The 26,391-nt window shown below is 50.0% G+C and overlaps 1 protein-coding gene across 2 annotated transcripts; it reads right to left on the bottom strand.

The window, feature by feature from the left end:
• Positions 1–759: 759 nt before the first annotated feature.
• On the bottom strand, positions 760–16,543 carry LOC138645609 (uncharacterized). Of its 2 annotated transcripts, XM_069735039.1 has the most exons (9): positions 16,440–16,543; positions 13,682–13,995; positions 10,784–10,822; positions 9,224–9,403; positions 8,660–8,842; positions 8,302–8,442; positions 7,770–7,952; positions 7,474–7,587; positions 760–1,433 (listed from the first exon to the last, which is right to left on the bottom strand). In XM_069735039.1, exons 2-9 carry the CDS (start codon positions 13,965–13,967, stop codon positions 1,165–1,167), a joined length of 1,395 nt encoding a protein of 464 aa, XP_069591140.1. In that variant the 5' UTR covers positions 13,968–13,995; positions 16,440–16,543; the 3' UTR covers positions 760–1,164. The 2 variants fall into 2 exon arrangements, with proteins under 2 accessions (XP_069591140.1, XP_069591141.1); XM_069735040.1 differs by lacking the exon at positions 13,682–13,995.
• Between the last annotated feature and the right edge of the window lie 9,848 nt (positions 16,544–26,391).

Here is a 26,391-nt window from a genome sequence, read left to right as displayed (position 1 = left end):
TACATAGGCACGTGCCAATTTTTAGTTATTTCATCCCATAAATTTAATTTATGCCGATGTTTTGCTCGCTTAGACTGTTTCGTGCTGACGCATCACACACAAATCATATTAGAAAAATATTTACACACAGGTTGAAATGTAATAAAATAGTTAAATAGCCGAGGGGGTGAATAATCTCACAGGCCGCTGTATGTTCCATCTCCTTAATCTCTGATTATAGAGTAACTCTATTTATATCATTATATTAATGATCTCTTTATAGGACTGGAAAAAAGAGAAGCCAAGAATTGTCGTAAACCTTTTTCGACAATTTGACTGGAGAGATCCTAAGCTGGCCTATCCAAGGGATGTTATAAGTGACACCTCTGGGACCTGCGGGGCCGAGTCATGTGCTCTCTATTCAGCTATATGGGAGGAATCCCGACACGCACGCGCCCGGCTTCTTCTCTACGGTCAACCATGTTCTCGAAGGCGGATGTGGATCCCGGCCATGGACCCATCACACAATTATGGCTTATCCTGTGGAAATATATTAGAAAGAGCAACTGCTTTAAGGAAAATGTCCAAAACAAAGTTGATATTAGATCCCAGATTCTGAACGTACGAAGATTTTTTACTTTCAATAAAGTCGCTATTTCCTCCACAATTACGGTTCATTTTCTGATTTTTTTTTTGGCAAACGTTTTCGGTAAAAAAGAAAATGACGAACTGGGACCTTAACGACATCATTGAGTTAAATACCACACTCAACATCAAAGACTCTTTTTTTGAGCCAAGGAACGAGCACAGTTTTAATTTAAAAAAAAAAAAAAAAACATTAAAAAAAGTTTTCAATTATTAAAGAAGAAATTTTGGAAAATTCTTTTTGAGAGGAAGTGGAATTTCTTATAAATTGGGACAAGTTGCATAACTGGGAACGTTTCAGCCAGTTGGGGCATTTATCAAACCAATGATCCATGTGGTCAAGATTCGGAGTTACAAAGATTTGCTGTTGGGATGAGTCTATATTGGTCGCGTTGGTGACTTTCCAACGACTTCTGGAAGATCTGGAATTTTTCTTCTAGACTTTGTGTGACAAATCCTTTAAAGATTAAGCCGTAGCCCGAGGTCAGTACACGATGACTTACAGCCGGGTCTCATGACACTTTCTTATTTAGCTGACTACTACTTTTCCAAGTAGAATTTTTTTTTCAGAGTCTTAATGACGGTGGGATAATGCTTCTCCAAAACAGGCAGGAATTTATCATTATCTTCGTGATCCGCAGAGTTAAGGAGTAGTCTCATCCTCTCCTGACTGCTGCCTTTTCTCCAGATGCTGTCGTATTGCTCCCGTGTAAGGAATCCTTCCTCCAGAAGATCATCCAGAACTGGATCCACTTGTGTGATTAACTTTATTAGGTTGTTTCGATTTTCATTCACAAAATTATTCTTATCTGTGGAAAATGAAGAAAATATCATTACAAAAAAAAGAGCTGATGAAGAATTTTTTTAAGGTATTTCATTAAAGCTGCATCTATAAAAACCCAACTATAGACCCACGTGTTTAGGCACCGAGGCATATCCACCTCTGGGACCTGCGGGGCCGGGTCATGTGCTCGCTAGTGATGATGGACCCATGTGTGTTTAGGCACTGAGGCACATCCACCTCTGGGACCTGTGGGGCCGGGTCATGTGCTCGCTAGTGATGATGGAGCCACGTGTTTAGGCACCGAGGCATATCCACCTCTGGGACCTGCGGGGCCGGGTCATGTGCTCGCTAGTGATGATGGACCCACGTGTTTAGGCACCGAGGCATATCCACCTCTGGGACCTGCGGGGCCGGGTCATGTGCTCGCTAGTGATGATGACCCACGTGTTTAGGCACCGAGGCACATCCACCTCTGGGACCTGCGGGGCCGGGTCATGTGCTCGCTAGTGATGATGGACCCATGTGTGTTTAGGCACTGAGGCACATCCTCCTCTGGGACCTGCGGGGCCGGGTCATGTGCTCGCTAGTGATGATGGACCCATGTGTGTTTAGGCACCGAGGCGTATCCACCTCTGGGACCTGTGGGGCCGGGTCATGTGCTCACTAGTGATGATGGACCCATGTGTGTTTAGGCACTGAGGCACATCCTCCTCTGGGACCTGCGGGGCCGGGTCATGTGCTCACTTGTGATGATGGACCCATGTGTTTAGGCACCGAGGCACATCCACCTCTGGGACCTGTGGGGCCGGGTCATGTGCTCACTAGTGATGATGGACCCATGTGTGTTTAGGCACTGAGGCACATCCTCCTCTGGGACCTGTGGGGCCGGGTCATGTGCTCACTTGTGATGATGGACCCATGTGTTTAGGCACCGAGGCGTATCCACCTCTGGGACCTGCGGGGCCGGGTCTTGTGCTCACTAGTGATGATGGACCCACGTGTTTAGGCACCAAGGCATATCCACCTCTGTGACCTGTGGGGCCGGGTCATGTGCTCGCTAGTGATGATGGACCCACGTGTTTAGGCACCGAGGCATATCCACCTCTGGGACCTGCGGGGCCGGGTCATGTGCTCGCTAGTGATGATGGACCCATGTGTGTTTAGGCACCGAGGCATATCCACCTCTGGGACCTGCGGGGCCGGGTCATGTGCTCGCTAGTGATGATGGACCCACCGCGGCACATCCACCTCTGGGACCTGCAGGGCCGGGTCATGTGCTCGCTAGTGATGATGGACCCACGTGTTTAGGCACCGAGGCACATCCACCTCTGGGACCTGTGGGGCCGGGTCATGTGCTCACTAGTGATGATGGACCCATGTGTGTTTAGGCACTGAGGCACATCCACCTCTGGGATCTGCGGGGCCGGGTCATGTGCTCACTTGTGATGATGGACCCATGTGTTTAGGCACCGAGGCGTATCCACCTCTGGGACCTGCGGGGCCAGGTCATGTGCTCGCTAGTGATGATGGACCCACGTGTTTAGGCACCGAGGCGTATCCACCTCTGGGACCTACGGGGCCGGGTCATGTGCTCACTAGTGATGATGGACCCACATGTTTAGGCACCGAGGCGTATCCACCTTTGGGACCTGCGGGGCCGGGTCATGTGCTCGCTAGTGATGATGGAACCACGTGTGTTTAGGCACCGAGGCACATCCACCTCTGGGACCTGCGGGGTCGGGTCATGTGCTCGCTAGTGATGATGGACCCATGTGTGTTTAGGCACTGAGGCACATCCACCTCTGGGACCTGCAGGGCCGGGTCATGTGCTCGCTAGTGATGATGGACCCACGTGTTTAGGCACCAAGGCATATCCACCTCTGGGACCTGCAGGGCCGGGTCATGTGCTCGCTAGTGATGATGGACTCATGTGTGTTTAGGCACCGAGGCACATCCTCCTCTGGGACCTGCGGGGCCGGGTCATGTGCTCACTAGTGATGATGGACCCACGTGTTTAGGCACCGAGGCGTATCCACCTCTGGGACCTACGGGGCCGGGTCATGTGCTCACTAGTGATGATGGACCCACGTGTTTAGGCACCGAGGCATATCCACCCCTGGGACCTGCGGGGCCGGGTCATGTGCTCGCTAGTGATGATGGACCCACGTGTTTAGGCACCGAGGCATATCCACCCCTGGGACCTGCGGGGCCGGGTCTTGTGCTCGCTAGTGATGATGGACCCACATGTTTAGGCACCGAGGTATATCCACCTCTGGGACCTGCGGGGCCGGGTCATGTGCTCGCTAGTGAGGAGTTGGCTGCATTTCCATGGCTCTCTCTATTCACCGGTATGGGAGGAATCCCGACAATGAATGAAGAAAGATGCGCACGCCCAGCTCCTTCTCTACTGTCAACCATGTTCTCGAAAGCAGATGTGGATCCCGGCCATGGAACCATCATACATTTATGGCTTATCCTGTGGAAATATCTTAAGTGTGTTAGACATTAAATGTTTTGACATTAAATCCCAGACTCTGCAGAAGATTCTTCTGCGTTGACTTTCAATAAACCCATTATTTTCCTCGCATTCCTGAATTGCAAAACCAGCCTTGGTTTATCAGATTGTGAGCTCTTGTGCCGAGCAGCTCCAGAGAGTAACAAAGGTGAGGAGTTCGGAGGGTGAAGCAGCCTCCACAATATCTAAGGACACCTTCCCATCATTAAAAAACCCTGCAAAATCCCAAAAGCACCACGAGAGAGACAGAGATTGGACAAAATCCCCCCGAGCAAGAAAAGATGCAGACTTGGATGTTCTCAATCTCTCATCAAGTAGAGGATTTACCAAATTCTGCATCTTCCAACAACTTCACCTTGTTCTCGGCGGTCCTGGTCACTAATTTATAAAAGATTTATCGCTGTTCTCTGCCAGATATTGAGGCTGCATTAGAAAATATAATGACCGAATACTAGCAACATTTATAAGCACGTAAATTCCTGGAACAAGTCGCCGCGGCTTGTCTGTCAAGGTCATTTATTATTTTGTCCTTTTATCCTTTGGACTGTAGGCACCATGGTTCAAGAACTGGTAGAATATGACCTGTTAATTTGCCTAGGAACAAAATGGCAAACAGAGCTTGGCTCACCCACCCCTGCCCCGTTGACGGCTCTCCTCCACTGCCCCAGTGCTGACCCTTTCCCGCTGCTAGCGCTCCTTCACTGCCCCAGAGCCGGCTCTCCTCCGCTGCCGGCTCTCCTCTGCCCCAGTGCCAACTCTCCCCTGCTTCCTCAGTGTTTGCGCTCCCTTGTTGCTAGCGCTCCTCCACTGCCCCAATGCTGACAATTTCCCACTGCTAGCTCTCCTTCACTTCGCTGCTAGCTCTCCTTCACTTCGCTGCTAGCTCTCCTTCACTGCCCCAGAGCCAGCTCTCCTCCGCTGCTAGTGCTCCTTCACTGCCCCAGATGCGGCTCTCCTTCGCTGCTAGCACTCCTTCACTGCCCCAGAGCCGGCTCTCCTCCGCTTCCTCAGTGTTTGCTCTCCCTTGTTGCTAGCGCTCCTCCACTGCCCCAATGCTGACAATTTCCCGCTGCTAGCGCTCCTTCACTGCCCCAGAGCCGGCTCTCCCCTGCTGCTGGCTTTCCTCCGCTGCCCCAGTGTTTGCTCTCCCTTGTTGCTAGTGCTCTTCCGCTGCCCAGTGCCAACTCTCCCTCGCTGCTGGCTTTCCTCCAATACCCCAGTGCCGACTCTCCCTCGCTGCTGGCTTTCCTCCAATACCCCAGTGCCGACTCTCCTCCAATGCCGACTCTCCCTCGCTGCTGGCTTTCCTCCAATGCCCCAGTGCCGACTCTCCCTCGCTGCTGGCTTTCCTCCAATGCCCCAGTGCCGACTCTCCCCTGCTGCTGGCTTTCCTCCAATGCCCCAGTGCCGACTCTCCCTCGCTGCTGGCTTTCCTCCAATGCCCCAGAGCCGGCTCTCTCCTGCTGCTGGCTTTCCTCCAATGCCCCAGTGCCGACTCCCACTCGCTGCTGGCTTTCCTCCAATGCCCCAGTGCCAACTCTCCCTCGCTGCCGGCTTTATTCCAATGCCCCAGTGCCGACTCTCCCTCGCTGCCGGCTTTATTCCAATGCCCCAGTGCCGACTCTCCCCCGCTGCCCCAGTGTTTGCTCTCCCCTGTTGCTAGCGCTCCTCTGCTGCCCCAGTGTTGGCTGTCCCTCATTGCCAGTGCTCCTTCACTGCCCCAGAGGTGGCTCTCCTCCACTGCCCCAGTGCCGACTCTCCCCCGCTGCCCCAGTGTTTGCTCTCCCTTGTTGCTACCACTTCTCCACTGCCTCAGTGCCGACTCTCCCTCTTTGCTGGCGCTCCTCTGCTGCCCCAGTGCCTGCTCACCTCCGCTGCCTCAGTGCCGACTCTCCCTCTCTGCTGGCGCTCCTCTTCTGCCCCATTGTCAGCTGTCCTCCACGGCCCCAGTGTTCGCTCTCCCTTGTTGCTAGCTCTCCTCTGCTGCCCTAGTGCCGACTCTCCCTCTTTGCTGGCGCTCCTCTGCTGCCCCAGAGCTGGCTCTCCCCCGCTGCCGGCTTTCCTCCGCGGCCCCAGTGTTCGCTCTCCCTCTTTGCTGGCGCTCCTCTGCTGCCCCAGAGCTGGCTCTCCCCCGCTGCCGACTTTCCTCCACTGCCCCGGTGTTCGCTCTCCCTTGTTGCTATCACTCCTCTGCTGCCCCAGTGCCGGCTTTCCTCCACTGCCCCAGTGTTCGCTCTACCTTGTTGCTATCACTCCTCTGCTGCCCCAGTTCCGGCTCTTCTCCGCTGCCCCGGTGTTCGCTCTCCCTTGTTGCTAGCGCTCCTCTGCTGCCCCAGTTCCGGCTCTTCTCCGCTGCCCCGGTGTTCGCTCTCCCTTGTTGCTAGCGCTCCTCTCCTGCCCCAGTTCCGGCTCTTCTCCGCGGCCCCGGTGTTCGCTCTCCCTTGTTGCTAGCGCTCCTCTCCTGCCCCAGTTCCGGCTCTTCTCCGCGGCCCCGGTGTTCGCTCTCCCTTGTTGCTGGCGCTCTTCTGCTGCCCCAGTTCCGGCTCTCCCCCACTGCCGACTTCCCTCCGCGGCCCTGGTGTTCGCTCTCCCTTGTTGCTAGCGCTCCTCTACTGCCCCAGTTCCGGCTTTCCTCCGCTGCCCCGGTGTTCGCTCTCCCTTGTTGCTAGCGCTCCTCTGCTGCCCCAGTGCCGGCTCTCCTCCACTGCCCCGGTGTTCGCTCTCCCTTGTTGCTAGCGCTCCTCCGCTGCCCCAGTTCCGGCTTTCCTCCACTGCCCCGGTGTTCGCTGACAGGCTGCAGCGGTGACATGTGCTGTAGTAGTGACATCACCGCAGCAGCCTGTCAGCAATCAGTAAGGCTCAGTTGGTCATTTTTACCCCAGACAAGCCTTTTTAGCAAAGAGAATAATTCTTGGACAACCCCTTGAGGGGAAGCTGCCATCAGAAAATTACCTATTGTATAAATCAGGTTTTTTAATGAAACGTTTTTGTTTTTTGCTTTTTTTTCTTTTTTACAGTGTTTTATTTTCTAAATCACAATCTGTATTAAATCTAAAAAATAAAAATCTTGCAATTTTCACACCGGCCAATGGGGCTTTTTTAGACTCTAACCTCCTGGGTTTTCAGTATACAACATGAACATTAGCAGCAATGAACAGACTGTGATTCTATCTTTTGTATTGTAGCATCTGATGAGCATGTGCAAAGGTCAATGTGAAGGGAGGAGGAGCAGGGGAGCTGTGACGTCGCCTACTATGATTCATGGATCCCGTGTTATTAGCTGTGTATGGAGATAATCAGTCATTGGAAACCTGCCTCTGATGATAAGGAGTCTGCTGAAAACTCTTCTGGAATGAATATGAAGTATGAGTCTAAAATAACCCAGGTGGCCAGTGAGAAAATTGCTAAATTTCTTTTTTTTAATTAAGCTTGTGATATAGGAAAAAAAAAAACATTAACAAAGATTTGTAGCCTGATTTCAATAATAGGTGATTTTTCAGCAGACTGGTCACAAATCCGACAGTTCCTTTACTGCTCGTTGGAGGCTTACTTGCTGTTTTTGGTTTCTCATCTTCCTCTCTCGGCTCCTTTCTCGCACGTTTGCCTCCCGCAGCTCCACCGGAGGTTTGGGCTTTCACAGGTGACTTCTCCGTGGTTGTTGGCTCTGCACAGACATAAGTGTAACCTGCTCAGGACTCCATATGTGGCCACGATCGTCCAGCAGAAGAGGTCACGTCTGGGGAACACTAATAGACTAGGAATATAACCAAACTTCCAAAATGTGACCTTTACTTAAAAACCAACAGAATGTTAATTAGTATCACCCGATGCTACTGGGCCGTTTACCAGTTTTTGGCTTCCGTCCTCTTTTAGGTTTGATTTCTTCACCAGGTCGTTGTCTTGTCCCCGGTTCACACCCCGTATCGGCCCCCGCGGGTTGTACGGTCATGGCCGGCTTAGGACTATCTCCTGCTCCTGTGATCTTCTCCGGCTCCTCGGCACTGACCCGTCCACCGCTCGTCCGAGGAGCTTCATACATGAAACAGAAAGAAAGAGGAACATAAAGAATGACAGAGACGTCCCGAATGTGAGTGGGATCTCCTGGGGGGCAACTATTATGTAACTTGGACAAAATTTAGGTGAAAGAATAAAATGGAAAACTTTGTGGAGAATACGGTTTGGTAAAAAAAAAATCCACTTTTTATTCCGTAGTCCGGCCAGAATCTCATTTACACCCTTACGAGACTCTTCAACAGACTGCCGCATTATCCTTCTCCACAGCCTCCCACCGAACACTCTTGTGCCCCCAATCTTCTCCCCTCGTTACTCCTGTGCTGCCGCCCTCCTGCTTCCCCGCACATGACTGTCTTCTCCATACATTTCTGACTGCTCGTCGGTGGCTTTCTTGCTCTTTTTGGTTTCCCATCTTCCTCTCTTGGCTCCTCTCTCGCACGTTTGCCTCCCGCAGCTCCACCGGAGGTTTGGGCTTTCACAGGTGACTTCTCCGTGGTTGTTGGCTCTGCACAGACAAAAGTGTAACCTGCTCAGGGCTCCTTGAATAACATCGTCATCTGCCGTTATGTGGCCGCGATCGTCCAGCAGAAGAGGTCACGTCTGGGGAACACTAATGGACTAAGAATATAACCAAACTTCCAAAATGTGACCTTTACTCAATAACACTCCCCCCATCCAATAAAATATCATTGTGTACCACCCGATGCTACTCGGCCGTTTACCAGTTTTTGGCTTCCATCCTCTTTTAGGTTTGATTTCTTCACCAGGTCGTTGTCTTGTCCCCGGTTCACACCCCGTATCGGCCCCCGCAGGTTGTACGGTCATGGCCGGATTAGGACTATCTCCTGCTCCTGTGATCTTCTCCGGCTCCTCGGCACTGACCCGTCCACCGCTCGTCCGAGGAGCTTCATACATGAAACAGAAAAAAGTAACACAAAGAACGACGGAGACGTCCCGAATGTGAGTGGGATCTACTGGGCGGCAACTATTACTGATATGTAACTTGGACAACATTTAAGCGAATGATTAAAATGGAAGCGTTGGAGAATTCGGTTTGGATTTTTTTTCCCACTTTTTAATGGTATTACTTATTTAGGTTACATAGGTGTAACCTGCTCATGACTCCACTAATAACACTGTCATCCACAGTTATGTGGCCGCGATCGTCCAGCAGAAGAGGTCACATCTGGAGAACACTTTTAAATGAATATGAAATTTGCTCATAGACCCCATCCAATGCCAACATTATGCCGCTCCACACCACCCAACGCTCTACGGCTGTTTACCGTTTTTTGGCTTTCTTCCTCTTTTGGGTTTGATTTCTTCAGTTTGTTGGCTTGTCCCCGATTCACATTCTGTCTCGACCACCGTGGGTTGTACGGTCACAGTCGGCTTAGGTCTATATCCGGCTTTTATAATCTTCTCCGGCTCCTCGGCACTGACCTGTCCACCGCTCGTCCGAGGAGCTTCATACATGAAACAGAAAAAAAAAAAAATGCAAAACAAATTTCATAGCGGGAAGAATGATGAAGAAGCCATGAGCTTGGGGACGGCGACTGGACGACTTGAGATATAAATTGGGCAAAAATTATAAAACTTTAGCAAATTTTACATTTGCCTAAGAATCTGCTCCCTTCTGCAGTTTATTTTAAGTAAATAGGGCTTAGGCTACGTTCAGACTAGCGTTGTGCTAGTGTGCGTCGGGTTAGCGTCGGGCGACGCAGCGGCGACGCACGCGTCATGCGCCCCTATGTTTAACATGGGGGACGCATGCGTTTTTGTTTGTTGCGTTTTGCGACGCATGCGTCTTTTTTGCCGTAAGCGTCGGACTAAGAAAACGCAACAAGTTGCATTTTTCTTGCGTGCGATTTTCGGCAAAAAACGACGCACGCGTCGCAAAACGCTGCGTTTTTGCGTGCGTTTTTGCGTACGTTGTGCGTTGCGTCGCCGACGCAGCGGCGCACAACGCTAGTCTGAACGTAGCCTTAGTGGTGGAGGAGTGACCTCCTATGCCGAAGCACATGTCTTATCATTTATATCAGATATCGGTCTGTTTTTACGATTCCCGTCCTTCGTAGGAAATATGACGTAGTTTGCTCCAGCGCATTTTTTCAGTAAGATCACTGGTATTTAGTAAAAAAAGGAGATCTGCCAATTTGTCCGTCCACCCTCGTTTACGCCCTTAAGGAGACCACTGTTACCAGCCCCACCGCAGTCTCATAAGGTCAATACCCAGGGGAACCTTTGCCGTAACCTTCTCTTTTAATGTTTGATAACAGACTCATAGATGATGTGATTGAAACCTGACAACCCAAAGCGTTCTCCTTTACTGAGCCAACTCCAACTTTGTACTGAGAAGAGTGTAGCTAATATCTGACTTCCGACAACCCTGATCTATTGACTACTTCTCTAGATTTTAGCACCGACCCCTACAGACCATGGATGGTGGTCACCACATCTAGGACCTTTCTACTGTCTGCCCCAATGACCATGGATGGTGGTCACCACATCTAGGACCTTTCTACTGTCTGCCCCAATGACCATGGATGGTGGTCACCACATCTAGGACCTTTTTACTGTCTGCCCCAATGACCATGGATGGTGGTCACCACATCTAGGGCCTTTCTACTGTCTGCCCCAATGACCATGGATGGTGGTCACCACATCTAGGACCTTTCTACTGTCTGCCCCAATGACCATGGATAGTGGTCACCACATCTAGGACCTTTCTACTGTCTGCCCCAACGACCATGGATGGTGGTCACCACATCTAGGACCTTTCTACTGTCTGCCCCTGGACTGAATCAGTTTAATCATCAGCTTCATCAGTCTGATATTACACTCACCTGGCTCAGCTTCTTTTGGGTTTTTCTTTTCATTTTTATCTGTTAAGATAAAAGAAACACATCATGTCACCGACAAGCTGTGGTCCAGCAGTCGGACTTCCAGTCATCCGGATCTGCAAAGGAAAAGTGGCTGCACATGTAGAAGTCGTAAAACATCCGAAGAAGAGCAGGGAGTACCTCCTCCACGTCCGCATGTTTGATTGACGTTTGCGAGATATCAATTTCTGGACAATCCCTTCAATTAATAAAATGAAGTCAGCCATATTATCGGATAACCCAATGTGGTGAGGTCGAGCTCTGATGATATCGGTGTAGGCAGAAGAATGAACTGACAATCTATTGCGCGTATTCCTCATAGTAGGAAGCGTTCAATAGTAGGTGGAAAAAATGCTAAAAAAAGATTTACAATTTCCAGTAAAATGTTCAGTTATAGCGTTTGCTCCTCATGGTTGTGGACTCATTTTGAGTCCTGCCCATGAACAACTCGAAACGTCTTCATTAACTTCCATTTTGGGCCATTCTTGCATAAATCACCCTTTTAGGAAATATGTCTATAGGCCTCCCATGCACGTTAGACTACGGTCAGCCAAGCTTGTCGATATCAGAGGGGTCGGCTGACGGTCCCAACTCAGCCCCAACAGGTGAGGTTGAGGGAGAGAATATCCATCATGTCTGATTTTCAGCTGCCGATATTTTTGTTTCCTGGAGATAACAGAGAATATAGGAGATCTGGGCCGAACGTTCCTGGCTACGAAACATTCGGCTAACGGCTATCTATTGTGTTTGTGGGGCTTTAGTCTCTGACATTGGGGAGACGAGGAAAAGTCATCTCCATTCTTCCCTCCAATCAATCATTACTCACTGAATTACTTAGTGATTTAAGGACCTCAAAATATTCTGCACCTTTCACTGGATGGACGATGTGAAGGAGAAGGCTTCTCCGAGTGTCCCCTCCGAAGGAGAAGGCTTCTCCGAGTGTCCCCTCCGAAGGAGAAGGCTTCTCCGAGTGTCCCCTCCGAAGGAGAAGGCTTCTCCGAGTGTCCCCTACGAAGGAGAAGGGTTCTCCGAGTGTCCCCTCCGAAGGAGAAGGGTTCTCCGAGTGTCCCCTCCGAAGGAGAAGGCTTCTCCGAGTGTCCCCTCCGAAGGAGAAGGCTTCTCCGAGTGTCCCCTCCGAAGGAGAAGGCTTCTCCGAGTGTCCCCTCCGAAGGAGAAGGCTTCTCCGAGTGTCCCCTCCGAAGGAGAAGGCTTCTCCGAGTGTCCCCTCCGAAGGAGAAGGCTTCTCCGAGTGTCCCCTCCGAAGGAGAAGGCTTCTCCGAGTGTCCCCTCCGAAGGAGAAGGCTTCTCCGAGTGTCCCCTCCGAAGGAGAAGGCTTCTCCGAGTGTCCCCTCCGAAGGAGAAGGCTTCTCCGAGTGTCCCCTCCGAAGGAGAAGGCTTCTCCGAGTGTCCCCTCCGAAGGAGAAGGCTTCTCCGAGTGTCCCCTCCGAAGGAGAAGGCTTCTCCGAGTGTCCCCTCCGAAGGAGAAGGCTTCTCCGAGTGTCCCCTCCGAAGGAGAAGGCTTCTCCGAGTGTCCCCTCCGAAGGAGAAGGCTTCTCCGAGTGTCCCCTCCGAAGGAGAAGGCTTCTCCGAGTGTCCCCTCCGAAGGAGAAGGCTTCTCCGAGTGTCCCCTCCGAAGGAGAAGGCTTCTCCGAGTGTCCCCTCCGAAGGAGAAGGCTTCTCCGAGTGTCCCCTCCGAAGGAGAAGGCTTCTCCGAGTGTCCCCTCCGAAGGAGAAGGCTTCTCCGAGTGTCCCCTCCGAAGGAGAAGGCTTCTCCGAGTGTCCCCTCCGAAGGAGAAGGCTTCTCCGAGTGTCCCCTCCGAAGGAGAAGGCTTCTCCGAGTGTCCCCTCCGAAGGAGAAGGCTTCTCCGAGTGTCCCCTCCGAAGGAGAAGGCTTCTCCGAGTGTCCCCTCCGAAGGAGAAGGCGTCTCCGAGTGTCCCCTCCGAAGGAGAAGGCTTCTCCGAGTGTCCCCTCCGAAGGAGAAGGCGTCTCCGAGTGTCCCCTCCGAAGGAGAAGGCGTCTCCGAGTGTCCCCTCCGAAGGAGAAGGCGTCTCCGAGTGTCCCCTCCGAAGGAGAAGGCGTCTCCGAGTGTCCCCTCCGAAGGAGAAGGCGTCTCCGAGTGTCCCCTCCGAAGGAGAAGGCGTCTCCGAGTGTCCCCTCCGAAGGAGAAGGCGTCTCCGAGTGTCCCCTCCGAAGGAGAAGGCGTCTCCGAGTGTCCCCTCCGAAGGAGAAGGCTTCTCAGAGTGTCCCCTCCGAAGGAGAAGGCTTCTCAGAGTGTCCCCTCCGAAGGAGAAGGCTTCTCAGAGTGTCCCCTCCGAAGGAGAAGGCTTCTCAGAGTGTCCCCTCCGAAGGAGAAGGCTTCTCCGAGTGTCCCCTCCGAAGGAGAAGGCTTCTCCGAGTGTCCCCTCCGAAGGAGAAGGCTTCTCCGAGTGTCCCCTCCGAAGGAGAAGGCTTCTCCGAGTGTCCCCTCCGAAGGAGAAGGCTTCTCCGAGTGTCCCCTCCGAAGGAGAAGGCTTCTCCGAGTGTCCCCTCCGAAGGAGAAGGCTTCTCCGAGTGTCCCCTCCGAAGGAGAAGGCTTCTCCGAGTGTCCCCTCCGAAGGAGAAGGCTTCTCCGAGTGTCCCCTCCGAAGGAGAAGGCTTCTCCGAGTGTCCCCTCCGAAGGAGAAGGCTTCTCCGAGTGTCCCCTCCGAAGGAGAAGGCTTCTCCGAGTGTCCCCTCCGAAGGAGAAGGCTTCTCCGAGTGTCCCCTCCGAAGGAGAAGGCTTCTCCGAGTGTCCCCTCCTCTGTGTCACTAGTATGAACAGTGAAGGCTCCTGCGTAAGATGACTAATAATATAAAATCAATGGATCTATTAATCTGCTCACCTCCTCGGAGATCTTTCTCTAGGTCAACCCGAATCTGATTTTCGTTGATGTTCCTCAGAGCTTCTCTGACTTTCACTGGCCCGTGTTTTACCGTGTAGGAATTTATGATAATGTCGGCCACATCCATTGGAGTTTTTCCTTTTAGTCGGTCCGTCTGGATTTGGTTGCATCCTCGAGGAGCCTGGAGACCACAGAGGGCCCCAATGAAGGCTTCTAGACGGGCCTTGGACAAGACACTCAGACGGTTTCCCAAGATTTTTATGATATTTGTAGTTTCTGTCCCCATAGTTGTAGAATCACAGATCCCGAAATCCCTTACAAATAAAGATTGACATTCAGTTATTGAAGGATCGAGAAATCCAAGGAACAACATCTCAGCGAGAGGAGAAAACTCCGATGTCTAAGGTGGAAGTGATCCATCTCCGGTGGAAATTCAAGTTCACGAGGAGGTAAAATCTGGGCCTGGGAATCTCACTATATGTGATCCTTCATGGCCGCACAGGTATCCATAGTTACAGTACTCAGCACAGATATGTAATAGATACTACCTGCAGTCCTATGTAACACCACAGATAACACAGTGATAACTCTCTGAGCACAGATAATGTAGTAGATGTCACCTGCAGTCCTATGTAACACCACAGATAACACAGTGATAACTCTCTGAGCACAGATAATGTAGTAGATGTCACCTGCAGTCCTATGTAACACCACAGATTACAGTGATAACGCTCTGAGCACAGATAATGTAGTAGATATCGCCTGCAGTCCTATGTAACACCACAGATTACAGTGATATCTCTCTGAGTACAGATAATGTAGTAGATATCGCCTGCAGTCCTATGTAACACCACAGATAACACAGTGATCACTCTGAGTACAGATAATGTAGTAGATGTCACCTGCAGTCCTATGTAACACCACAGATAACACAGTGATAACTCTGAGTACAGATAATGTAGCAGATGTCACCTGCAGTCCTATGTAACACCACAGATAACACAGTGATCTCTCTCTGAGTACAGATAATGTAGTAGATGTCACCTGCAGTCCTATGTAACACCACAGATAACACAGTGATAACTCTGAGTACAGATAATGTAGCAGATGTCACCTGCAGTCCTATGTAACACCACAGATAACACAGTGATAACTCTCTGAGTACAGATAATGTAGTAGATGTCACCTGCAGTCCTATGTAACACCACAGATAACACAGTGATAACTCTGAGTACAGATAATGTAGTAGATGTCACCTGCAGTCCCATGTAACACCACAGATAACACAGTGATCACTCTCTGAGTGCAGATAATGTAGTAGATGTCACCTGCAGTCCTATGTAACACCACAGATAACACAGTGATAACTCTGAGTACAGATAATGTAGCAGATGTCACCTGCAGTCCTATGTAACACCACAGATAACACAGTGATAACTCTCTGAGTACAGATAATGTAGTAGATGTCACCTGCAGTCCTATGTAACACTACAGATAACACAGTGATAACTCTCTGAGTACAGATAATGTAGTAGATGTCACCTGCAGTCCTATGTAACACCACAGATAACACAGTGATAACTCTCTGAGTACAGATAATGTAGATGTCACCTGCAGTCCTATGTAACACCACAGATAACACAGTGATATCTCTCCGAGTACAGATAACGTAGTAGATGTCACCTGCAGTCCTATGTAACACCACAGATAACACAGTGATAACTCTCTGAGTGCAGATAATGTAGATGTCACCTGCAGTCCTATGTAACACCACAGATAACACAATGATATCTCTCCGAGTACAGATAACGTAGTAGATGTCACCTGCAGTCCTATGTAACACCACAGATAACACAGTGATAACTCTCTGAGTACAGATAATGTAGTAGATGTCACCTGCAGTCCTATGTAACGCCACAGATAACACAGTGATAACTCTCTGAGTGCAGATAATGTAGCAGATGTCACCTGCAGTCCTATGTAACACCACAGATAACACAGTGATCTCTCTCTGAGTACAGATAATGTAGCAGATGTCACCTGCAGTCCTATGTAACACCACAGATAACACAGTGATCTCTCTCTGAGTACAGGTAATGTAGTAGATGTCACCTGCAGTCCTATGTAACACCACAGATAACAGTGATAACTCTCTGAGTACAGATAATGTAGCAGATGTCACCTGCAGTCCTATGTAACACCACAGATAACACAGTGATCTCTCTCTGAGTACAGATAATGTAGCAGATGTCACCTGCAGTCCTATGTAACACCACAGATAACACAGTGATAACTCTCTGAGTACAGATAATGTAGCAGATGTCACCTGCAGTCCTATGTAACACCACAGATAACACAGTGATCTCTCTCTGAGTACAGATAATGTAGCAGATGTCACCTGCAGTCCTATGTAACACCACAGATAACACAGTGATCACTCTCTGAGTACAGATAATGTAGTAGATGTCACCCGCAGTCCTATGTAACACCACAGATAACACAGTGATCACTCTCTGAGTACAGATAATGTAGCAGATGTCACCTGCAGTCCTATGTAACACCACAGATAACACAGTGATAACTCTCTGAGTACAGATAATGTAGCAGATGTCACCTGCAGTCCTATGTAACACCACAGATAACACAGTGATATCTCTCTGAGTACAGATAATGTAGCAGATGTCACCTGCAGTCCTATGTAACACCACAGATAACACAGTGATAACTCTCTGAGTACAGATAATGTAGCAGATGTCACCTGCAGTCCTATGTAACAGCGCGGCTCGCTCTGGCCCCAGGTCCCGGTGTTGCAGGCGGTCTTCTCGCTCACTTTCCCGCTCCTCACACTTCCTCATTCTTTCTGAGGCTGCGCAGTTTCTACAACATGAAACAAGAAAAACGAGAAGTGTCTGCTCTCCTCACTGTCTCGCCCCTTTATGAGCATCCGCCGGTCGGACCCTGAAGAATATTAACCCCTTCACCCTCGGGCCTGTATTCACCCTCGGGCCTGTATTCACCCTCGGGCCTGTATTCACCCTCGGGCCTGTATTCACCCTCCGGCCTGTATTCACCCTCGGGCCTGTATTCACCCTCCGGCCTGTATTCACCCTCGGGCCTGTATTTACCCTCGGGCCTGTATTCACCCTCGGGCCTGTATTCACCCTCGGGCCTGTATTCACCCTCGGGCCTGTATTCACCCTCGGGCCTGTATTCACCCTCGGGCCTGTATTCACCCTCGGGCCTGTATTCACCCTCGGGCCTGTATTCACCCTCCGGCCTGTATTCACCCTCGGGCCTGTATTCACCCTCCGGCCTGTATTCACCCTCGGGCCTGTATTTACCCTCGGGCCTGTATTCACCCTCGGGCCTGTATTCACCCTCGGGCCTGTATTCACCCTCGGGCCTGTATTCACCCTCGGGCCTGTATTCACCCTCGGGCCTGTATTCACCCTCGGGCCTGTATTCACCCTCGGGCCTGTATTCACCCTCGGGCCTGTATTCACCCTCGGGCCTGTATTCACCCTCCGGCCTGTATTCACCCTCGGGCCTGTATTCACCCTCCGGCCTGTATTCACCCTCGGGCCTGTATTCACCCTCGGGCCTGTATTCACCCTCGGGCCTGTATTCACCCTCGGGCCTGTATTCACCCTCCGGCCTGTATTCACCCTCGGGCCTGTATTCACCCTCCGGCCTGTATTCACCCTCGGGCCTGTATTTACCCTCGGGCCTGTATTCACCCTCGGGCCTGTATTCACCCTCGGGCCTGTATTCACCCTCGGGCCTGTATTCACCCTCGGGCCTGTATTCACCCTCGGGCCTGTATTCACCCTCGGGCCTGTATTCACCCTCGGGCCTGTATTCACCCTCGGGCCTGTATTCACCCTCCGGCCTGTATTCACCCTCGGGCCTGTATTCACCCTCGGGCCTGTATTCACCCTCGGGCCTGTATTCACCCTCGGGCCTGTATTCACCCTCGGGCCTGTATTCACCCTCGGGCCTGTATTCACCCTCGGGCCTGTATTCACCCTCGGGCCTGTATTCACCCTCGGGCCTGTATTCACCCTCGGGCCTGTATTCACCCTCGGGCCTGTATTCACCCTCGGGCCTGTATTCACCCTCGGGCCTGTATTCACCCTCGGGCCTGTATTCACCCTCGGGCCTGTATTCACCCTCGGGCCTGTATTCACCCTCGGGCCTGTATTCACCCTCGGGCCTGTATTCACCCTCCGGCCTGTATTCACCCTCGGGCCTGTATTCACCCTCGGGCCTGTATTCACCCTCGGGCCTGTATTCACCCTCGGGCCTGTATTCACCCTCGGGCCTGTATTCACCCTCCGGCCTGTATTCACCCTCGGGCCTGTATTCACCCTCGGGCCTGTATTCACCCTCGGGCCTGTATTCACCCTCGGGCCTGTATTCACCCTCCGGCCTGTATTCACCCTCGGGCCTGTATTCACCCTCGGGCCTGTATTCACCCTCCGGCCTGTATTCACCCTCGGGCCTGTATTCACCCTCGGGCCTGTATTCACCCTCCGGCCTGTATTCACCCTCCGGCCTGTATTCACCCTCGGGCCTGTATTCACGTGATGGGGTCTCCCCGAGGTCATTCATCCTTATGTTTGTTTTCACCTTCCTGACCGCCCAGTTCTGACCATTGTCCCTTTATGAGGTCGCAGCTCTGGAGCTTCCACGGATCGCGCTGATTCTGACATTGTTTTTCATGACACTTTGTACTTTATGATAGCGGTAACATTTCTTTGAAATGACTTGTGTTTATTTGTGAAAAAAAAATCAGAAATTTGGCAAAAATGTTGAAAATTTAGCAATTTTCAAACTTTGAATTTTTTTGCCCCTAAGACTATGTGCACACGTTCAGGATTTGTTGCAGAAAATTCCTGAGAATTCCGGACATTTTCTGCAAGAAAACCGCATGCGTTTTTGCCGCGGTTTTGACGCGTTTTTGCCGCGGTTTTACCGCAGTTTTTTCCGGACACTTCCCAATGCATTTTGCAGTGGGAAATCCGCAAAAAAAACGCAAAAAGATAGAGCATGTCCGGATTTTGTGCGGTATGCGTTTTTTTTGCGGAAAAAAACGCATCATGTGCACAAAACATGCGGAATTCATTCTAAATGATGGGATGCTTATTGTATGCGTTTTTTTTGCGGTTTTATAGCGTTTTTATCGGGAAAAAACCGCAACAAAACCGCAACGTTTGAACACAGCCTTAGGCTGGAGTCACACTAGCGAGTTTTACGGACGTAAGAGCGCAGAAAATATGTCCGTAAAACTCGCCAAACATACGGCACAATTATTCCCTATGCCCCCGCTCCTATCTGCCGTATTTTACTGATCAGTATTATACGGCTTTCTACGGCCGTAGAAAATCACAGCATGCTGCGTTTGTCACCGTACTGCGCAAGAAATACGCCAATGAAAGTCTATGGGGGTGAGAAAAATACGGATTACACACGGACCAGCAGTGTGACTTGCGAGGAATACGCAGCGCTGTTAGAGAGAAAAGCCGGTAATTCAGTGCGGTGTACAGTAAAATCACACTGACAGCTTACAGTAGAATAGGTAGAATAAATGTCTACACATAGAATAGGTATATATATATATATATATATATATATATATAATATATATGTCAGTGAGACACATATATGTATATATATTATTACTTCATACAGCGCTAGATAGCTTTAAAGCCGGTAATTCAATTATCGGCTTTTGCTTTCTCCTTCCTAAACCCGACATGATATGAGACATGTTACATACAGTAAACCATCTCATATCCCCATTTTTTTTTGCAGATTCCACACTACTAATGTTAGTAGTGTGTATGTGCAAAATTTGGCCGTTCTAGCTAGTAAATTAAGGGGTTAAATGGCGGAAAAAATTGGCGTGGGCTCCCGCGCAATTTTCTCCGCCAGAGTAGTAAAGCCAGTGACTGAGGGCAGATATTAATAGCCTGGAGAGGGTCCACGGTTATTGGCCCCCCCCTGGCTAAAAGCATCTGCCCCCAGCCACCCCAGAAAAGGCACATCTGGAAGATGCGCCTATTCCGGCACTTGGCCACTCTCTTCCCATTCCCGTGTAGCGGTGGGATATGGGGTAATGAAGGGTTAATGTCACCTTGCTATTGTAAGGTGACATTAAGCCAAATTAATAATGGGGAGGCGTCAATTATGACACCTATCCATTATTAATCCAATTGTAGTAAAGGGTTAAAAAATACTCAAACATATTATTAAAAATTAATTTAATGAAATAAACACAAAGGTTGTTGTAATATTTTATTCAACGCCCAATCCAGTCACTGAGACCCATCGTTCTGTAACAAAGAAAAAATAATAAACCAACAATATCCTTACCTTCCGAAGATCTGTAAAGTCCCACGATGTAAATCCATCTGAAGGGGTTAAAACATTTTGCAGCCACGAGCTCTGCTAATGCAACGCTGTTCGTGGCTGCAAAACCCCGGAGAATGAAGGTAAAGTAGGTCAATGACCTATATTTACCTTCATTCGCGGTGAGGCGCCCTCTGCTGGTTGTCCTCATATGAACTTGAGCCTGGGACCTTTCTAGGAAAGTTCCCACGATCTAGGAACAGCCAGCAGAGGGCGCCTCACCACAAATGAAGGTAAATATAGGTCATTGACCTACTTTACCTTCATTCCCCGGGGTTTTGCAGCCACGAACAACGTTGCATTAGCAAAGCTCGTGGCTGCAAAATATTTTAACCCCTTCAGATGGATTTACATCGTTAGACTTTACAGATCTGCGGAAGGTAAGGATATTGTTGGTTTATTATTTTTTCTTTGTTACAGAGCGAGGGTCTTCAGTGAGTGGATTGGGCGTTGAATAAATTATTACAACAATCTTTGTTTTTAGTTCATTAAAATAATTTTTAATGTGTTTGTGTTTTTTTAACCCTTTACTACTATTGGATTAATAATGGATAGGTGTCATAATTGACGCCTCTCCATTATTAATTTGGCTTAATGTCACCTTACAATAGCAAGGTGACATTAACCCTTCATTACCCCATATCCCACCGCTACACGGGAATGGGAAGAGAGTGGCCAAGTGCCAGAATAGGCGCATCTTCCAGATGTGCCTTTTCTGGGATGGCTGGGGGCAGATGTTTTTAGCCACGGGGGGGGGGGGCAATAACCATGGACCCTCTCCAGGCTATTAATATCTGCCCTCAGTTACTGACTTTACTACTCTGGCGGAGAAAATTGCGCGGGAGCCCACGCCAATTTTTTCCGCCATTTAACCCTTTAATTTAGTAGATAGAACGGCCAAATTTTGCACATACACACTACTAACATTAGTAGTGTGGAATATGCAAAAAAAAAAGTGATATGAGATGGTTTACTGTATGTAACCAGGTCTCATATCATGTCGGGTTTAGGAAGGAGATAGCAAAAGCCGGTTATTGAATTACCAGCTTTAAAGCTATCTAGCGCTGTATGAAGTAATAATATATACATACTAGATGGCAGCCCGATTCTAAAGAATCGGGAGTCTAGAATCCATATATACTTGAAATTCGGCAGGAGCTTGAAGAGCAACGTCACTGGGCCCGCCTCCACGCAGTAGAAACTTGCTGTGAGGTAAAAATTCAAAAATCACACCAAAATGGCGGGCGGAGTGTGTCACAGTACGGCACGTTTCTGATTCGTCGCTCGCAGCAGGCGGCAACCAATCAGACACTGGACACTGTTGACGTCACTTATCTCCGGACATTAGCTCCGGACATTATCTCCGCACATTAGCTCCGGACATTAGCTCCGCACATTAGCTCCGGACATTAGCTCCGGACATTAGCTCCGGACATTAGCTCCGGACATTAGCTCCGGACAAAGCCACGGAAGTTGGCACAAATTGCAGGAAGTAGTATTCTAGGCAATTATATATAAGATGTGTGTCTAATGACATATATATATATATATATATATATATATATATATATATATATATATAGACAGTATATATATATATATATATATATATATATATATATATATATATATATATATTTTAACACATGGATCCCTTGTACAGCCGTATGTTGGTTTGGCAAGCCTGCGATAAAAACACGCAGTACGGCTGCCATACGGATTACATACGGAGGATGCCATGCACAAAATACGCTGACACACCCTGCCTACGGAGGAGCTACGGAACACTTTTTTGGGGACTTTTCAGCGTATTACGGCCGTAATATACGGACCATATTGTCTTACGCTGAGTGTGACTCCAGCCTAAATCACAGAGATCTGTCTCACAGGATAAGTCACATTTCCCACATGTCTACTTTACATCAGCACAATTTTGGAAACATCTTTTTTGTTAGGGACTTATAAGGGTTAAAAGTTGACCAGCGATTTTTCATTTTTCCAGCAAAATTTTGAAAACTGTTTTGTTTAGGGACGACATCACATTTGAAGTGACTTTGAGGGGTCTATATGATGGAAAATAGCGAAAAGTGACACCATTCTAAAAACTGCACCCCTCAAGGTTCTCAAAAACACATTCAAAAAGTTTATTAACCCTTCAGGTGCTTCACAGGAAGTGAAGCAATGTGGAAGGAAAAAATGAACATTTAACTTTTTGTCACAAATAATTTACTTTAGACCGCACATTTTTTTATATTTGCAAGGATAACAGGAAAAAATAGACCCCCATCAATTGCTGTGCAATTTCTCCTGAGCATGCCGATACCCCATATGTGGGGGTAAATTACTGTTTGGGCGCACGGCAGGGCTTGGAAGGGAAGGAGCGCCATTTGACTTTTTGAAAGTAAAATTTGGTAGATTAATTGGCGGACGCCATGTCACATTTGCAGAGCCCCTGATTTGCCTAAACAGTGGAATCCACCCACAAATGACCCCATTTTGGAACTAGACCCTTCAGGGAACTTATCTAGATGTGTGGTGAGCACCTTGAACCTCCAGGTGCTTCACAGAAGTTTACAACGTAGAGCCGTGAAAAGAAGAAAATCACATTTATCTTGATTGTTTTTTAGGTATTGGGGTGCCCGCCAGAGCCGTGGGGTACTAGGGCCTGGTCCGACGGTTCTTAAGGGGGCGGTCACGGCAGCAGTGACCTGGTCCGTGGCCCTGGGCATCCAATAAAAAGTCAACGAACTTAAAGGGGAATAAAGTCTCTGGGGAGATTGTTGTGATACCACCCGTGGTGTTCGGCAATGAGGAAATGGCCGACGCTGTGGTTCAGGTCCACTGGGGCAGTTGGTGACGTAGCAGAGATGGTGCAGCTCTCCACGGGTAGAGCTAGGCCCCAGGGCAGTTAAGTAGTTAAATTTAATGATGGTGGTCGTAGTACAGGGCAGGTGGCACAGCAATAATTCAGAGGACACCGCAGGGTGCAGTTTCCACACTTTACTCACAGTTCTTGTAAGCAGTCCCCAGCCGGGTGCTGTGTCTTCCGGGTTTGTGGTTCAGTCAGCTCTCAGGTAATTTGGGGTACACCGTGTCAGAACCCCCTTATGTTCCTTCCCTGGCTGTCTCACTGTACTGGCTGCCTCCTCTCCTGCCCTGCGCCTTCACACACAGTGTCCCAAGCCAGCAGCCCCGGATCTTGTTGGGCGATGTCCTCTTGGTCCCCTTGACCCTATGTGGCTGCCTTTTCAGTGAGTGTGTGGTTATGGTAGTGGCACGTACAGATACCATAGCCTCTGGTTGGCTAGCTGAGCCTTGTAGTTCTTCACTAGTTTGGGGGCTGGTTCCCCCACTACGACCTGGTCCCTCCACCCAACTATGGTTGGTGTGGATTCGGGTCCCACTAGTGGATTCCTCACTACCTGTGCCCCTAGGGCCCCTTCTCTCTCTTCTTTCTGTCAGGAGCTTCTTCCTCTCACGTCTGCTCTGCTCCACTCCTCCCCATTCACAGACTGACTAACTTTCTAGACCTTTCCTGACTCCTACTGTTTCCATGACAACTCAAATCTCTCCACCCACACGTTTCTCCCTGGCCTTGAGAGGCCTAGTGTTGGATTTAAGTGTGTGGGTTCTGGATAGTGCCCCCTCCTTACCTGAGAGCGGAGCACCACACCTCGTCTGAGGTGCAGTACCTCTGTGGCAACTGGACCTCAGGGGCGCGACAGAATCTTGTATGACTGTAATGGATCACCCCCACGTAAGGGCAATGGGGTACTCGGTACCGGGTCCTTCTGCGAGGATGTCACGGTGGCCCGACCCGGACCGTGGCCCTATGAGGGGCGCCCAATAAAAGGCAGAGTTCGTAGATATCGGTAGTGTTCGTGACGCCACCTGTGGTATTCGGTCAGGGTGACTGACGCTGCTCAGCGGTCCGCTGGGGTGATGTTATGGCAGCTAGATGGTATACCTTCCCACAGGTAAAGTATATCCCCAGGGCTTCCCAGAAGTGTAGACGGTGATGGTGGATGGTGTGAGGCACGGTGAATAACGAGGACACAATGGGTGCAGTCTCTTTACCTTTACTGAAGGCTTCAGCATCCACAGTCCATAGTGCCGGATGACAGGGCAGGCAGGGTCCGGCCGGTCTGATGGCAATTCCAGAGTCCCCTTATCCATGTGGAAATCAGTAGCCTTCCTTCTAGCGCTCGTGCGTTGTAGTACCCCCCTGCTGAGCAACTCGGTAAGGTCATCACAACTTTCGTGGATGTTATCTTTTCTTTCTCTGTCCCCCAGATGGATAGGACAAACCCGTATGATGGTGGTGGCCTGAGGCTATTTTATAGGGACCCTAGAGACGCACCTCCTCCGCAATTGCCACCGTGTCTGCTTAGGTGTTTAGGTCGGACAGCCAACTTGGAATTGACTGCCCTGCCGGTCTCTGAAGTAAAGCGTAGAGTCTATTACTCCCTCAGTGTTCCGGCCACCGGCCCGCACTCCAGAAGGAGGCAGTCTCTCTTTAGACAGAACTCCTTCTTGTTTTCTATTCTCCTGCCGTGACTTCGTGGCTCACTCCCTACAACACAATTCCTTTTGTGTCCTTTCTTAGGATGCTGCCGCATGGGTTGCAGGCGCAGCTCCGTGTCTTTCTGTCCTCCTCAGACCGCAGTCTGGATCTGACTGGGGATCGCCCCAGCCAGCTCAACCTGGAGACCTTTCTGCTTCAGTCTCCAGCCAGGAACTCCCTAACTTCCTATCCAACTACCAGTTTTACCTAAATGTGAGGAGTGGCCTAATAGACAGAACCTTTTGCTCCCCCTGGTGGCTGGAGTGTGAAGTGTGTTGTGTGTTTTGTGATACCTGGCAGGGTGAACTCCTTTGGTGCCATCAGATGTAACATCACTCCCCCTGGTGGGAGAACAACATTACTGCAACGACCAGGACTCTGGGGCGCTGCAGTAATATTTGGTCTCCCAGGAGCCGTCGGCTTTCAGTCAATGGTGCATGGAGCAGCTACAGTCACTGCTCACTATACTGTGAGTGGCAGCTATCAGTACGCACCGGCACTTTGATTGACAGCTCACTCCGCAGTGTGTATGTGTAAAATGTGCTGTCAATCAATGTACTGTCAATCATTGAGCTGTCAATGGAGTGATTACTGCAGCTGCTCACTGTACACTGAGCAGTTACTGTGGCTGCTCTGTGCACAACCCGTGACTGAAAGCTGGCGGCTCCTGGGAGGATAGTACGATGGTTGGAGCAGCATTTTAATGTTATTTACCTGCTGAATAACCCTACATTTGTAGGTAAATAGCGTTTTTGCACATGACAGGTTCCCGTTAAATCCTCCAATGGCCCAGTGCCCATTGGATCACCCCAGAGACATCTGATCATTTCTCCTTATATTGTCAATTTTTTTAAGTATATCTTAACAACCATCTGTCATATGAAAGGAATTACCGTATATACTCGAGTATAAGCCGAGATTTTCAGCCCAAATTTTTGGGCTGAAAGTGCCCCTCTCGGCTTATACTCAAGTCAAGGTGGGCGGCAGGGTCGGCGGGTGAGGGGGAGAGGGCGCTGAGGCATACTTACCTAGTCCCAGCGATCCTCGCGCTGTCCCTGCCGTCCCACAGTCTTCAGTGCTGCAGTTCTTCCTCTATCAGCGGTCACGTGGGACCGCTCATTAGAGGAATGAATAGGCGGCTTCACCTCCCATAGGGGCGGAGCCGCCTATTCATTTCTCTAATCAACGGTGACGGTGACTGCTGATAGAGAAAGCTGCGGCACCGAAGACCAGCTGTGACAGGCGGGGGCAGCGTCAGGAGCGGTGGGACTAGGTATTTTATATTCACCTGTCCGCGTTCCAGCCGCCGGGCGTCGCTCCATCTTCCCGGCGCCTCCATCTTCCCGGCGTCTGCGCTCTGACTGATCAGGTCAGAGGGCGCGATGACGCATATAGTGTGCGCGGCGCCCTCTGCCTGATTAGTCAGAGCAGAGACGCCGGGAAGATGGAGGCGCCGGGAAGATGGAGACGCCGGGACCGGACGCTGGGAGCTGCAATCAAGAGAGGTGAGTATGTGTTTTTTTTTTTTTTTATTGCAGCAGCGGCGGCAGAGATCTATGTGGAGCATCTATGGGGCACAATGAACGGTGCAGAGCACTATATGGGGCACAATGAACGGTGCAGAGCACTATATGGGGCACAATGAACGGTGCAGAGCACTATATGGGGCACAATGAACGGTGCAGAGCATCTATGGGGCACAATGAACGGTGCAGAGCATATATGGGGCACAGAT

The sequence above is a fragment of the Ranitomeya imitator genome, chromosome 7 (genome assembly GCF_032444005.1).
Source record: "Ranitomeya imitator isolate aRanImi1 chromosome 7, aRanImi1.pri, whole genome shotgun sequence".
NCBI lineage: Eukaryota > Metazoa > Chordata > Amphibia > Anura > Dendrobatidae > Ranitomeya > Ranitomeya imitator.
This window is presented reverse-complemented; position numbering and strand designations above follow the sequence as displayed.

Bases quoted from the DNA above. Each gene is read 5' to 3' on its own strand.
- LOC138645609 (XM_069735039.1), bottom strand. From the start codon at position 13,967: ATGGGGACAGAAACTACAAATATCATAAAAATCTTGGGAAACCGTCTG. The intron at 10,823-13,681 runs GTGAGCAGATTA...TTATCTTAACAG, and splicing joins AGAGAAAGATCTCCGAGGAG to ATAAAAATGAAAAGAAAAAC. The intron at 7,588-7,769 runs GTAAACGGCCCA...ATGTCTGTGCAG, and splicing joins AGGACGGAAGCCAAAAACTG to AGCCAACAACCACGGAGAAG.